Here is a 15763-nt window from a genome sequence, read left to right on the forward strand (position 1 = left end):
GTCACCTCTAGAATTGACTATTTCTATGCTCTTCTGGCCAGCCTCCCATCCTCCACCTTCCATAAATTTCAGGTCAACTAAACCTCTGCTACCCTCTGCTTTGGTGCTATGTTAGTTTACCTTGGGAATTGTAGAAAAAGCATGTTTGTGACCAAAGCTTTTTTTAAGATTGTAAAATATAATAGAGGTGCAATTAAGGGATGCCAGCAAGTTGATGTTTTAGCACAAGGACAGTGCCCACCTGGCATTACCCTCACATTCACTAACACTGACAGAGGAGCATGTACACTATGACAGTCTTAAACTGAACTGGGAACTGTGTCTAATTATGCAAGTTAACTGATTCAGGAATCATAGAAAGGTTACAGCACAGAAGGAGGCCATTCGGCCCATTGAGTCCGCACCGGCTCTCTGTAAGAGCAATCCAGCTAGTCTCACTCCCCCGCCTTTTCCCTTTCAAGTATTTATGCAGTTCCCTTTTGAAGGCCATGATTGATTCTGTCTCCACCACCCCCTCGGGCAGTGCAGTCCAGATCCTAACCACTCACTGTGCAAAAAAGGTTTTCCTCATGTCACCTTTGGTTCTTTTGCCAATCACCTTAAATCTGTGTCCTCTCGTCCTTGACCCTTCTGCCAATGGGAACAGTTTCTCTCTATCTACCTTGTCTAGACCCTTCATGATTTTGAATACCTCTATCAAATCTCCTCGCAACCCCGTCTCTGTTCCAAAGAGAACAACCCCAGCTTCTCCAGTCTATCTACGTAACTAAAGTCCCTCATCCCTAGAATCACTCTAGTAAATCTCTTCTGTATCCTCTCTAAGGCCTTCACATCTTTCCTGAAGTGTGGTGCTCAGAACTGGACACAATACTCCAGTTGTGGCCGAACCAGTGTTTTATAAAGCTCATCATGACGTGATCAGGAAAATTACAAACTGTTGGCACTCCACAGATTTGGCTAATTTGCACCAGTTCTTAGTCATTCTGGACTGAATTTCACCAGGACTCAAATATCTATTGCCAGGTTTCTTTATCTGTTCCTGTGGACTGGCTAAGGTAAGTCAGGGTCAAACTCCTGTGAGGGAATGTGAATGAGGGAGATGCCAGATTTTTACCAACCTGCTAGCTCCAAAAGTTGCACATGGTATAAACAGGCAGTGTTTTGGAGTTGGCTGACACAAGGATATCAGATCGTAAATGTATCCATTGCCTACTTTAAAACCAAATCTGGTTTAAATCACAGGCTGCTGATTTTGATCCTAGACACGGACACAAAAACAAACGATTGGTGTCTCTAGAGGGCAAACAATTACACCAAATCATTAAAAAGAACTGGAAACTGAAACTTAAGATTAACTTTCTGAAGTACTTCAGGACTGTAGTATTTTTATGGGATTAAGCTCAATTCTCAATTTGGAAAAATTTAATACACATTTACAATGTGAAGGAAAATGCATAATATTAACTGTTGCACTCTTTTTTTTAAAAATGTTTTATTTGTGGACCAAAATTCCAAACTGTAGCGCAAAATGATTTAAAAAAACGATAAGCAGCCACTAGGACATCACCCTACCCAGGATGCACTGCATGAGAAAGAAAAACTGGCATCTCAAGTAAAATGTTGCTACTTATGTACTTCACAATACCATAAGTAACATATGGTGACCACTGAAATTTTGGTGTTTGATCAAACATCCTCTTTTAAATTTTATGAAGTAAACAGCTTGGAAGTTGATTGATGGAAGGATTTTACATCTGATTACTCATATATGATATGCTTGTAATAGTTACAAATGGGTTTTAGTGATCTTTTGCAACAAATCTGCCTGTGGTGCAATAAAAATTGAGGTATAACTAGAACACAGATTACAAATGTCAGTGCCAAAAGCATGTTAGCAATCACCCCTGAAACATTTTTTTCAAATCAATTCAACCAAGAATTATCAGGAACAGTGCCAATTGTGAATATTGCAATATGATTAAGATTACCTTCCCTTTGTTTTGCTTGTCTATTTCTGTTATATATATTTGGTAAACTGTGAGTTAATGGTATGGGCAAGTGTTTTATTTTACAAAGACAAACTGACAAGGACAGATATCTAACAAAAATAGCCAAGAAGGCATGTCAAATTTGTGCTCCCAAAGCCCAGAGCCTCTCCCATGACCTAATGTATGCAGTAAGAACCATGTATCAGCAGGTGACAACGGTTAACATCATTTTTTATATTAGGGACCGAGGGCTGGGCAATGAGACAGGAGTGGGGTGTTAGAACTTCATAGGCAACAGAAACAGTGCATGAAGTCTATCACTGATATTTTTGCAGACTTTCTGCATTGATTACAGAATATAGAAGTGCCACAACAACTTCTCATGCAAGAGGTTTTACTAAGCCTCAGCGTTTGAACGAGATGGATTGTTCTACAGTTGAAATGGCACAGCTGTGGAAACAACTTGGGTTAATGAGGATTTCACTAACATTCATTGAGCTCCAGTACATTGTCAGGCTCAGTAACTTCTACAAGCTGGTTATCAACGGTGTAACTAGCATTTATTATTTTAAAAAATTAAAATAGAAAATAGGCAGAAAGTTAATCATAATTCTTTGTAATGTGTCATTTCAAAAGACAGTACTGACAGTAAGACTCCCTCTTCAAAAGATTTATTTCATTAACAACAGATGAAGTACAGACAGAAACCATGCCATGGCAGCAATGTTTTGTTAAAATAAAATTATTATTGGTGATTCTTGCTCCCTAGGCCACGCAGCTCTCAATGCACACCCTTCTGGACTTTGGACGTTCCGAACAACCTCAAATTTATAAAGAGGTATAAAAGTCTGGAATGGCATACAAAAAAAGGCTGCACTTGAACTGGTATCTACCAGCACCTCATGTAGTAGAAAAAGATTCCTTCTTCCACTCTTAGAGTCCTCCTGGTTTGAATCATGTCAGATTCTGATAGCAAGTGATGAGGAGGCACTTGAACTAAAATGCCTTGCCTTTAAGAGTAGGGAAACCGGCAGTGATATTTCTTATAAGGGTGGCAGAAAGCCTGAAGCAGGATACTATTAAATTGCATTAGCACTGAAAAGGGATACAGTAATACATTGTGTTGGGATTAACCAGCCTCTTTTCAAATTGATACTATCCAAGCATACATTCAGCTCCGCAGCCTCATCACCATCACACCCATTAAACACGTTCTTGCTGTTCAGTTTGGTGATTTTAACCCTCCATGCATATTTCTACGATTCCTACAAACTGTCCTATTAAAGAATGAAAGGGGAAATTGGAATTTTTCCCCACAGGTTATTGCAACATGGAATACTTTACCACACGTGGCTGTTGAGGCAGTCACTAGAAACACCATTTAGAAGGGAATTGGAAAGGAACATGAAAGCATGAGAAATGGGATTACAGCAGAGAGTCAGTTAAAAAAGCTAGCCCCAGAACCTCCTTCTGTGCTGTAAATTCTTTTATGCACAAGAACAGCAAAGACACAAGCCAGTTTCGCAATATTACTGCGAGTACACCGACAAAGGTTCTGACCTCCAATACTAACCTATATTTTCCCTTCCTAGGTATTGATAGACATAACGTATTTGGAACACTTTCCATTTTTATTTCAGATTTTCAGCATTTGTACGGTTTTTTTTGCTACTCCGAGTGATCCAGAGCAGAATAGTCCGAGAGAACCTTTCCGATCCATCAGAAGATACAAGTATGAGGAAAAAGTAAAGAAATGCAATTCCATTCAATTTCTCTTAAATTCAAGCATGGGAGTAGGGGTTACAGGGGGGGGGGGGGGCGGGGGTGGAATCTGAAAGCTACAACCCACACCAAAAGAAAAAAGATAGCACATCCTTTTAAACTTCCACCGGAAACTTCTAAATGAAACCACAAAAGTGCGAGTAATGCTCAAACATTCCCTTCGTAATTAAAAAGTCTCACTAGAATGTATTCTCTGAAGAGGTAAAACTGAAATCAGTCTGCAACCAAGAAGATTCTCAAGGTGAAGATTTCTTTCAAAGGGAATTTTCAAAAACCCATTTATTTATGAAGTTCGAATGAGTGCTTTCCTTGAAAATAATCAAAGATCAACTGCTCTCTAATGCACGATAAGGTGCCTCACAGCTGCAAATGGACTGACAGGACGTTCACGACTGTTAATCGGGATTTTTAAACTCAGACACAAAATTTATATGAACGCAGCATAAACATAAAACCAAATTCAAACTGATCGAGAACTGAGACTGTATTTAAATCTCCCTTAGTGAGCCATTAGATGTAGAAACATACTTGTTCTTTTTAAAATTAAAGTTGTACACCCGCTTTTACTAACCATCTGAACTCAGTTCCTCACTAGGCATAAATCATCAGATCCAGAATGTTCTCTTCATTAAACAGTGATTACCAACCTTACAAATACATCTTATACTGGATATTATGAGTAATACGGTAATTTTAATGGATTAGAAATTCGTGTATCAAAAAAAAAATCGATATTTAAAGATACAAATTAAACTGTCAAGACTTTGGCATTTGTTCTAGTCACAAAATAGCTTTATTTTAAAACAATATCACATACGCATATCATAAGAAACATCAAGGTTTATTTGCAAATATCTGCACAAATGTCTTGGCAGAAACCCATGCAGTTTAACCCAAAATTTTACAACAGTAATTTCACTATGAAATTTGCATTTATTTATCTTCTTTAAAGGCTACGCGTTATTTGGCAAACATTTATTATAGGATACAAACCGCATATCGTAGAACTCAGTACACCGTTTTGTCAAAAAAAATGGCAAATCTTTTTAAAGTTCACTGTTTTGCATCCTTGCGTTGATGTGAATAGAAACAGTGCCCCCACACTCTCGGATTAATCTGCTCTTTAAACATTCTTGGAAAGAAGCATATACGCAGTTTGCCGTTCATAAAATAATGACGGTTCACTAATCCCCAATTGAAATCTACAAAAAAAACCTTGTTTTTTATATCATAATTGTTCGCTTTCATATCAGTTTCTCTAACTTACCATAGGTATTTTTTTCTTTTTAAAATTATTTTGCGTCAAACGCTACTACTAAGCTGCTGAAGGCACCGGGAGATGTGCCAACACCCAATGTGCACCACATCCAAACACACGCATACACAACAAAACTTTGTGCTCGTTTAAAAATGAATACCAATTCAATAAACAGCAAAAGTCTATCAAATTGAAAGGCAACAGACAATAATTTAAAAAGTTCATCCATCCAAATGAATTGGAGAGCGTGGTAAACTAGGTGAGGCAGCAATGGCACATGGAGTTTTAAAGCTGGAGGAGCAAAGGATCGGTTCTAGGGATGGTGGATCGGGTTTAGATCTAATCATTTGGGGAACAACGGGCAGAGGTTTGTGATGGACAAGTCACTCACGGTAGAAAACATATTCGGTGTAGCTGGTCCATATCTTGTCATCGGTCTGATCGTGAGCGAAGGCGCAGGTCCCCGTGGAGTTACAGGACACCATGTGAAAGCCAGCCTCTGCCAACTTGTCAAACGCCTGTTCCAGGAAAGTAAACTTCAGGTAGTACCGCGATGTGTACCGTTCGGGAGGCCGGTCGGGGTCCCTGCTCTCATTCAGGGTCTCCCCGAACACCTCCTTGGCCAAGGCCGTTTTACCACATACCATGATCCTGGCTACTCTTCTGAACTTGGCGTCCGTCTGGCTGTCTCTGCCCAGCGTGTAGGATCCCCGATATCCGATGGTGACGAAACCCGCTCTCCGGTCGGTGCTGGTGCCGGTGGCAGCCGCCGTGGCCGAGATGATGCTGCGGATCGCGTCCGTGTTGGGGGAGCCGTCCTCGGTGTCGCTGGGGCAGGCGTCGTCGTTGATGGAGTTCTGTTTGCTGAGTTTGGGGCTCAGCGTTTTGACCAGTTCGGGGAGTGCGAAGTACTCGGCCTCCCTCTGCAGCCGGCTCCTCTCGGGGAAGTGGTCCGGCAGCACCAGTTGCTGGTCCCGCATGTAATCCAGAATATAGCGGAAGAGAAAGCCGTCGCGGTCGATGAAGAACCGTCCCTTGCCGTCTCTCGCTAGCCCGCGCCCGTTTTTCCGCCCGAACATCTGCGATAGTAGGGAATCGGGCACGCTGAGCAGGGTGGAGTAGCGGGTGATGTACACCTGGCCGCCGACATTCAGCTCGATGATCTCGGGGAAAGGCGTCTCCTCGCTGGCCATGATGGAGCTGGCGTTATCCGGCAGAGCCATCACCCCGCTGAGCCTCCGCTCTGGTCTTGACGCCGGGCGGCCGATGAACTATGAGGTGCGGGGGAGCTGTGCTCTCCGTCCCCCCCTCGGACTCTCTCCTGCTCTCCCCCAGCTCTGGCTCCAAGTTAATTTTAAAGAGAGCAACAACAGCGCGAGAATCATCGGTGTCCGTGACGTCAGGTCGTGGGAGGAGCGGTAGGTGCGCGAGCTAATCAATTTCCAGCGGTGAGTGAATTGTATGTTTCAACTCCCGGGAGCTCATTCCTCGTCTTCCCACCAACACAACCACCAACCAGACCGATCAACTCTCACTTATCACGCATGAGGCATTCATTTTCGTTTCGTTTTAATGTATCTCACTATTAAACGCTACTCCATATGTTTGGGTTTACATTCGGTCTCACTTTTTGACCACAAATCTCACTACTATGTATTATAGTTGGCATTGTTTTTACTTTCATCAACTACAAATCCGCAATGAAACATATCCAAATATTTATATACACTTAGTTCAAATATGATGACATCTATCGTGTTTGTAATCACTAACCAGTAAAAAATACAGAATTCCAATACACAAGGATGCATTCTGTGATATCGTAAAAGGTCTGCAGTTCGTTGTGGGCAATCTATGTTGCTCCGTGAATACCAATGGCATTTAGGAAACTATAAAAAAACGAGTTTTTCACGTTTAGCTGAGCAATCGCCGGTCAGCAAAGTTAACATTTTAATTCAGGTATTACGCTGTGTTTTACTTTGAAGTATAAATAATGGACCTTAAGACACCAGTATACACATAATAGTATTTGAATGATACAATGATTGCAGTTGGTTGGGCTTTGTTCGTTCTGTATACAATTCACAAAGCCTTTAAGTATGGCCTCATTTCATTTCAAGAAATGCATTATAATATTTGTTTTGTGGTATCCCAGTTGAGTATTTGTTGCAACTCTCAATTATCCTGTCACTAGATGTTCTACTTTATTTGCTGTATAACTCGATGTAACAATTTCAAAATATTGCTCACTTGTTTCGTTTCCTCTTTTCTTTAAATATTTTGTAATTTCCTTTCAAACCGTCTGTGTTCATTTCAACCTAATACCTAAGCTCCCAATAAGACATGGGGTGTCATTTCCCACTGATTTTATTACTAAACGATTATAATCCAAGGGAAGTAAAAGTTTTCTTTCTTTAACTTTATACACAAGTAGCGGGAGTCGTACTGATTACAAAACACGCAGCTTTTCTTCCTCTTCAATATCGCAGTGATATGGTATACCTGTTGGTTAATTACATTTGATAAATATTTACTAGGAAAATATCAGTTAGGAAAATACTGTGATATAAAGTAACCGGACATGTCTTGAGATTTTTTTTAAGATATCAAGTTTACCTGCGACCTGCAGATACTCCTGCAGGTTTTCCCTCCCTGCCAGACCATTCTGGCGACATCAATTATGAAGAGTGTTCCCGTACAATCCTGGGTTTCCCAGGGTCAATTAGCTTTGGAGTTGCTCTCAGGCACTCTGCAGCCCTACTTGAAATGAAACTGCTCCAGGATGCTTTTGCGTAAGTGATCTCACTGGAGCGGCAAAGAAAAGGAGGCCATATCTGAGGATTGCTATGCCAGCAAGAAAGTTGATGTGAAACAAATATCCGTTAGAGTATAACATTCTTCTATAAGAAATAAAACTTTGAACAAAAATATTCTCTTACAGTCTTTCCATTTTAATAAACCATACATCACTGTTAAATTATGTGATCCAGCTAACAGAAACTGCTATCGATCACGGCTTGTCATCAACCCTTTTCCGGACAAAAAGGAAATCCCTAAGATTCAATTGTACCAAAAAATGCACTCTTCGATGTGTTTCATGGCAGTAACATCTTTCAAGGTTAATAAACCATAACTTACTTTCATAGTTTATCGCATTATCACACCCTCTCAACCCCTTGAGATATCGCATTTCCAAAGTGCGTTATGTTCATTCCGAAGCAGTTTTATGGTACACTTCTCTTTATATCCATATTGATAACTTTAAAGTGCATATTTTATTGAGCCTAATATGAGTTACATTTTATAAACTTCCTTTCCTTATTCATCACATACTATGGGTTATTTATTTATATATATGATATTTAGAATGCCTTAGCTAGAGTTAACATAGGAATTTAATTTCTGTAGTTGAGTTTACAGAGCCTAGCAGTGCCAGTGTAGGAATGTATTTGATCAGTAAGATTAAGTGTGGAAAAAAGTCACTTAAACGTTTTACTTTTATCATATTTAAACAACCCTTCCCATTGCAACTCTACTATTATATTATAAACGAGATCAGTACAGTATTAGCACCTTGCTAACAAACTAAAAAATTGCATTTGATTTTAGAAAGCATTTTTTTAGCCATACTTTTGTTAAAAGAAAATATAATCCGTGTACTTTAAGTAAGGGTGTCATGTATAGTGAGAATAAAGTTTCTCTTTTGCCAGCAAAGCAAAATTATTTGAATATGTACAGCAAATTATTAAATGTTTTTAGCTAGTGATATTAATTAGAATGATTATATTAATTAGCTAGATAATAAACTACTGCGATATTAATTAGAATGAACACGCATGACCTTTCACGTGATCAAGATGTCCCAAAGCCCTTCACAGCCAATGGATTACTTATTGTAATATAGTCACTGTTGCTATTTAGGCAAACATGGCAGCGAGTTTATGCACAAGGTCCCACAAACAGCAAACGAGATAAAAAGCCAGTTAATGTTTTTTTCATGGTGTTGCTTGAGGGATAACTGTTGGCCAGGTCACAGGCTGCTTTTCTCCCATTGAATCATACAATGATGTATTGAATAATTTACTCCAGAGTGTTAATAGTACAGTTCAGAATAGCAAAAATACAAATGAATACTAAATTGAAGTTTAGTAGAATGATACATTGCGTGTAACATTTGCCGTAAGTAGTGTAAAAACAAAATGCATGGATTTTCATTCTACAGATTAAAACGATTTCAATCAATAGCATGAGTTGAATGGTTTTCATACAACCGGAAAGGACTTAGGTGCCTGTAGTTTGAATATGCGATTAAAGCAGTGCCGTACTTCTTACCAATATTTTAACAATTTGTTAATACAGTGACCTCTAGTGGTAGTACGGAGTAAAATAGTTTTCATAGAAATACAGTGGAATACTGCAGTAAGGAAGCACTAAATCATTTTAAATAAGGGTATTTGTGTGCATTTGATAAGGAGGTAGTTCATGATCAAAGTGCACCCCTATTTTGGAAGGCCTGTAATATTGGGGTCACGCTTGCCCATGGCAAAGGCAATTCTAATTTTGCAGTGTGAAGGGTTGGGCTGACCAAATTTGCAAGATTCAGCTCCTCCTTTCAATATGCAACCTGTACAAGAAAAACGAATGCAGCAAGCCTGACCGACAATGCAATAGTCTGAGGCTGGAAATGTGGCCAGGACGTAGCTCCTAAAGAGCTGTTGCTAACTGAAGTGGATATTTTGTTGTGGGTTCCATTCCGCTTGTAGTGGAAGAATAGTAACTGTGGGAAAAGTGGGCAGAGCTGTGTAGGGAAATAATGGGGATGATTTTCATGTTGCTATCACCCCATTTGCAACTCAAAACGGGGCGGTAGTGGGAGTAAATAGTGCATATGGTTGAAGCGCCAATTTACCATTTGGTTTCCGTCAGTATCGATTTTCAGACTAAGTGGTCAGAGAACTTCTGCCAGAAACCGATGTGAGCCTCATTAATGTAAATTGGGGTCAAATGACATATTTACCACTCCTGATGCCAGTTCATGCTCCGCCCACAAATTACGGGTGGTACAAGTTGGAAGGCAGCCATTTCCAGCGATATTTAAAGGATCCTCAGGTAAAACTGTAGAGAGTTTTGGAAGGCATTTTATTTGCATTAGTGTTTTTATTGCTATTTAGATGATTTCTGAACTCTTAAAGATCTTCTGGCTGGCACTGCACATTACTTCATGGGGTCCTTTTGGATACAATACTCTAGCAAGAGAAAAGGAGGAACACAAATGAAGCGTAAACAGAGGTGGCAGCCAAGGAATAGTAATCAGCTCCCCAGGCTTCGAGACTGCTGCATTCCTTAGCTACAAGGATTGGTACTCAACTGAGCCTGCCTACGGAAGGGAGTTGACTCATGTCATCTTTTGCGACTATGGTGAATGCCCTGCCTGGATCTTTGGAGAATGTGCAGCAGTGCATCTGCAAACTCTCTGCAACAATGTGTCATGGATCTTCATAACTACAGTACATCCTGGAGTACATGTCCACCTGAAAGCCATTTGCAGGGGAGCTCTCGAGGACCTAGGGACCAAGTCCAGACATAACTTTTTGCAGAAGTGCTACAATTCTGGCTACTGAGACCTTATGCTCCAACTTATACGAACCTGTCAGTGATTGGATAGGTTGTGGAGTCAGTGGCAGGATTGCCAATCCCCAGTAGACCCCTTGCATCTAATCTCATGCCGACCACTCACCATCCTGAAGTGCCTAGAGCAATGCAGAAGAAGCAGATGGGACTGTTTCTTCTTAGGGTGAGTCTACATCCATCAAATCCAGCCTGCCCCCTTAGGTGCCAGTTAACTGGCTGGTGCTGGCAGCCAGTGCCTTCTTGCACATGATTCCAGTTATAATAGGGCCATCTTATAGCCCTGCACCCAGAGGTAAAATGCCACTTCCATCCTTTGAGGCCTTCAGTGAACAGTAGCAGCATGTCACACATTTGCTTCTCCCACTCAGACAACACTAGATTAGGAAGTAGTGAAGCACACTTTATAGTGACACCAAGGGGAAGCATGGTGGTCGGAATCAGAAACACTTTGTCATGTAAGTATCACATAATAAACTTCACGATGTGGAGATGCCGGTGATGGACTGGGGTGGACAAATGTAAGGAATCTTACAACACCAGCTTATAGTCCAACAGTTTTATTTGAAAATCACAAGCTTTCGGAGATTACCTCCTTCGTCAGGTGAGTGAGTGAATGAGAGGTTCTCAAATCGCATATCTTATATTAGGCTGGGACACGATCATACCAATCAAAAGGTGTCATTGGTGTTCAGACAGGTTAGCCACGGAAAACAGTACGTCCCAGTATACTGAATACACAATGGGTCAAATTACACAGACAAAGAGAGAAAGAGACCCGAAAGGCAGAGAGAGAGACAGAGAGAATGTCCAGTTGCATTAAAAACAGATAACTTTTTTTTCCCCTGCTGGTGGGGTTACGTGTAGCGTGACATGAACCCAAGATCCCGGTTGAGGCCGTCCTCATGGGTGCGGAACTTGGCCATCAATTTCTGCTCGACGATTTTGCGTTGTCATGTGTCTCGAAGGCCGCCTTGGAGAATGCTTACCCGAAGATCGGTGGGCTGAATGTCCTTGACTGCTAAAGTGTTCCCCGACTGGGAGGGAACCCTCCTGTCTGGCGATTGTTGCGCGGTGTCTGTTCATCCGTTGTCGCAGTGTCTGCATGGTCTTGCCAATGCACCATGCTCCAGGGCATCCTTTCCTGCAACGTATGAGGTAGACAACGTTGGCCGAGTCACAGGAGTATGAACCATGTACCTGGTGGGTGGTGTCCTCTCGTGTGATGGTGGTATCTGTGTCGAAGATCTGGCATGTCTTGCAGAGGTTGCCGTGGCAGGGTTGTGTGGTGTCGTGGACGCTGTTCTCCTGAAAGCTGGGTAATTTGCTGCGAACGATGGTCTGTTTGAGGTTGGGTGGCTATTTGAAGGCGAGTAGTGGAGGCGTGGGGATGGCCTTAGCGAGGTGTTCATCGTCATCGATGACATGTTGAAGGCTGCGGAGAACATGGCGTAGTTTCTCCGCTCCAGGGAAGTACTGGACGACGAAGGGTACTCTGTTGGTTGTGTCCCGTGTTTGTCTTCTGAGGAGGTCTATGCGATTCTTCGCTGTGGCCCGTCGGAACTGTCGATCGACAAGTCGAGCGTCATATCCCGTTCTTACGAGGGCGTCTTTCAACGTCTGTAGGTGTCCATCGCGTTCCTCCTCGTCTGAGCAGATCCTGTGTATTCGCAGGGCCTGTCCATAGGGGATGGCCTCTTTGACGTGGTTAGGGTGGAAGCTGGAAAAGTGGAGCATCATGTGGTTGTCCGTGGGCTTGCGGTAGAGTGAGGTGCTGAGGTGCCCATCTTTGATGGAGATTTGTGTGTCCAAGAAAGAAACCGATTCTGAGGAGTAGTCCATGGTGAGTTTGATGGTGGGATGGAACTTGTTGATGTTATCGTGTCGTCTCTTCAGTGATTCTTCGCCGTGGGTCCATAGGAAGAAAATGTCGTCGATGTATCTGGTGTATAGCGTTGGTTGGAGGTCCTGTGCAGTGAAGAAGTCCCGCTCGAACTTGTGCATGAAAATGTTGGCGTATTGGGGTGCGAATTTGGTCCCCATGGCTGTTCCGTGTGTTTGGGTAAAGAACTGGTTATCGAAGGTAAAGACATTGTGATCCAGGATGAAGCGGATGAGTTGTAGGATGGTGACGGAGATTGGCTGTTGTTGGTGTTGAGTACTGAGGCTGTTGCAGTGATGCCGTCATCGTGGGGAATACTGGTGTAGAGTGCCGAGACGTCCATCGTGGTTCAACTGGTCGGTGGGTGCTCAGTTTTTGTAGGAAGTCTGTAGTGTCGCGACAGAAGCTGGGGGTTCCCTGTACGATGGGTTTCAGGATGCCCTCGACGTATCCAGAGAGGTTCTCACACAGGGTTCCGTTGCCTGATACGATAGGACGTCCGGGTGTGTTGGCTTTGTGTATCTTTGGGAGGCAGTAGAAGTCTCCCATGCGGGGAGTACATGGGATGAGATCACGTAGGATGCTTTGAAGGTCTGGATCGAAGGTCTTGATCAGTTTGTTGAGCTGGTGGGTGTGTTCTTTGGTCGGATCTGCGGGTAACCGTCTGTAGTGTTCCTGGTTGTCCAGTTGTCGGTAAGCTTCTTTGCAATAGTCCCTTCTGTTCTGTATGACGATGGCTCCTCCTTTGTCCGCTGGTTTGATGACGATGTTGCGGTTGGTCTTGAGAGCGTCGATGGCGTTGCGTTGTGCTCGGGTGACATTCTGGACTGTCTTGTGAGTGCGGCTGATGAATCTGGCGTTGACGCATCTCCTGACAGCTTGAGCATACATGTCAAGCTTAGGGCAGCGACCCTCCGGAGGAGTCCAGTTTGACTCTTTCTTCTTCGGTTGCTGTACCGCGGATCCCTCTGTCTGCTGTTCCGGATCGTTGATTGTCTCATTGGGTTCGCTGCTGAAATCTTGAGATTTGTGGAAGAATTCCCGGAGTCTCATAATAAACTTCAAGCACTTTATTTCTCCACAGTGCAGATGTCTTTTTTGGTAAGGGACATGTTAAAGTAACAGCTGAGGGCAGGATGGTGTAAGATGGCAGGAGACTGCAGCAGATGGAAATGCACAGCATGTTGTTTCTTGGTACACTGTGTGCTGCTTGTCTGTAATACCTTATCTGCAAATTACTAGAAGCAGTTATCAGTGATAGCTGCACCAATCTTCCAGGATGCACATCAGCTTCTTCCATTTCCTCCTCTTCTACCTCATTCTCTTCGTCATGCTGCATGCTCACTCCTATTTGTATTGAAAAGTTATGCAACATGCAGCAGATCATGATTGTCTTGGGGACCTTTGCTGAGCTTTTTAGAATTTCTACACTTGAGCAGTCCAAACAACAAAATCTTTATTTTGGTATGCTAATGGTGTGTTCTACTGTAATTCTGGTTGAGGCATGTGCCTGATTGCATCCCTGTTCCACTACGGTTGAGGGGTTTCTCAATGGAGTCAGTAGCCATGTCTGCAGAGGATAGCTCTGGTCTCCCAACAGCCAACCACAGTCTTTGTAAGCCTTCAAATAATGCAGGCACAGTAGACTGCCAATATTTCATGGACAAAATGCATAATGCTGTTTCTATAGTCAGACACCACCTGAACAATAATTAAATAGAACGCCTTTTGGTTTATGTAGGCCGTGAGATTGATAGAGGAGCACTAATATCTACATGGACTTCATCTACAACATTCTAGATTCTCAGGAGCCTTGCCACCTGGTGAAAGTTATGCAGCCCGTTGAGCTCATCCCTCTTTTTCCCTGGGAAAGTGATAAAGGTGTTACCCTTTGAAAATATTGCATCTGTAACTTTTTGATATACGTGCCTTCTGCAGAGTAGCTGATCTGGCAGTTGTCTCCACAGCTTATTTCTATGGCAACCTTCACTGCTATGGGAAGAGCTGTCCCTGTTCTAGATATAGTCTGCAGATTCTGCGCATAAGAACCCCCAAAAAATGCAAAAATAGTGCATTCCCACAGAAACAAAAACAAATGCAGGAAGCAAAATGCAACCAAACATGAATACTAAGTAAAAAAAAAAGACATTTGCAACCAAATCTTGTTACAGTAACCTCACTTTAAGAATCCAACTTCAGCAGACAAATAAAAGATTAGTCACGTACCCATTTTATATAGGTAAGCTTACGGCTGCAGGCTGTACCTGACAAAATACATGTAATCAGATGAGGGATGGATTAACATAATTCTTGCAGCTGTAATGAAACTTGTGCTTATGGGCAATGCAGCCTTTGCAAAGCTCTCAAATTTCTTCACTGCAAAATGCAGCATACTGTGACTTCAGCGTATAAGCCTGTACGCCCAATTTTATGACCTCCTGTCGCCATGATGAAAAATTTACAAATTTTGGCCCTTATAGATCTTGGCTGTTTGTCATGTTTGGACAGCTTATATCTTACGTTGGATGGGAAAATGCAAAAAAGTACTTTTACTCTCAGGAAAATACTGATTGCTATAAAATACCTTTAAAGGGCAGCTTTTAAATTTCAATGTCACATATTTGTTTACTATTCAACTAAATACATGTTAAAATATAGAGGTATTATGTAGCATCTCTTCTAATGTAAGGTCAAGTTAAGAGACGTTGTTGAAACAACCTTATTTTGCAAACATTTATGTGGCTCAGTATGAGGTGACATTTTATATAAATAAAACCCAATTAGCATTGACTCTCATTATTTCCTACAGAACTGCTAACCTAATAGTTCAAATGAAATTAAGTGGTAACCTGGTTTCTTTCTCCTTTTCTAGCTTTCTTTTATCCTTCTGCTTCAGAGCTCTACTTCAGCACCACGTCTCTTGACCTCTCCACTGCTTCTGTGTGCTTGTCTGACATCTAGTCCTGGATGAGCCGCAATTTCCTCCAATTAAAGATTGGGAAGAACAAAGCCATCGTCTTCAGTCCCCACCACAAACTCCGTTTCCTCGCCATCAGAAGCAGAGAATGCAAATGAAGATGTGCCAGAGCTGGAAATTCCCAAAGTTACAGAGGTAGATTCTGCACTTCCTTGTGGAACTGTCAATCATAATGCACCCTGCGTGGTTGGTGGGCTGTATACAAAGCATTATCTATGTGGCTTCCTTGACGAGAATAGGGATAATGT

General features: G+C 42.1%; 1 protein-coding gene across 1 annotated transcript; it reads right to left on the bottom strand.

The window, feature by feature from the left end:
- Positions 1 to 4540: 4540 nt before the first annotated feature.
- LOC137332942 (BTB/POZ domain-containing protein KCTD8-like) lies at positions 4541 to 6430 on the bottom strand. Its single transcript, XM_067996988.1, has one exon. It carries the CDS (start codon positions 6249 to 6251, stop codon positions 5412 to 5414), a length of 840 nt encoding a protein of 279 aa, XP_067853089.1. The 5' UTR covers positions 6252 to 6430; the 3' UTR covers positions 4541 to 5411.
- Positions 6431 to 15763: the final 9333 nt, after the last annotated feature.

The sequence above is a fragment of the Heptranchias perlo genome, chromosome 15 (assembly GCF_035084215.1).
Source record: "Heptranchias perlo isolate sHepPer1 chromosome 15, sHepPer1.hap1, whole genome shotgun sequence".
NCBI lineage: Eukaryota > Metazoa > Chordata > Chondrichthyes > Hexanchiformes > Hexanchidae > Heptranchias > Heptranchias perlo.

What these genes read in the sequence shown, in the direction of transcription:
- LOC137332942 (XM_067996988.1), bottom strand. Translation starts at nt 6,251, where the DNA reads ATGGCTCTGCCGGATAACGCCAGCTCCATCATGGCCAGCGAGGAGACG.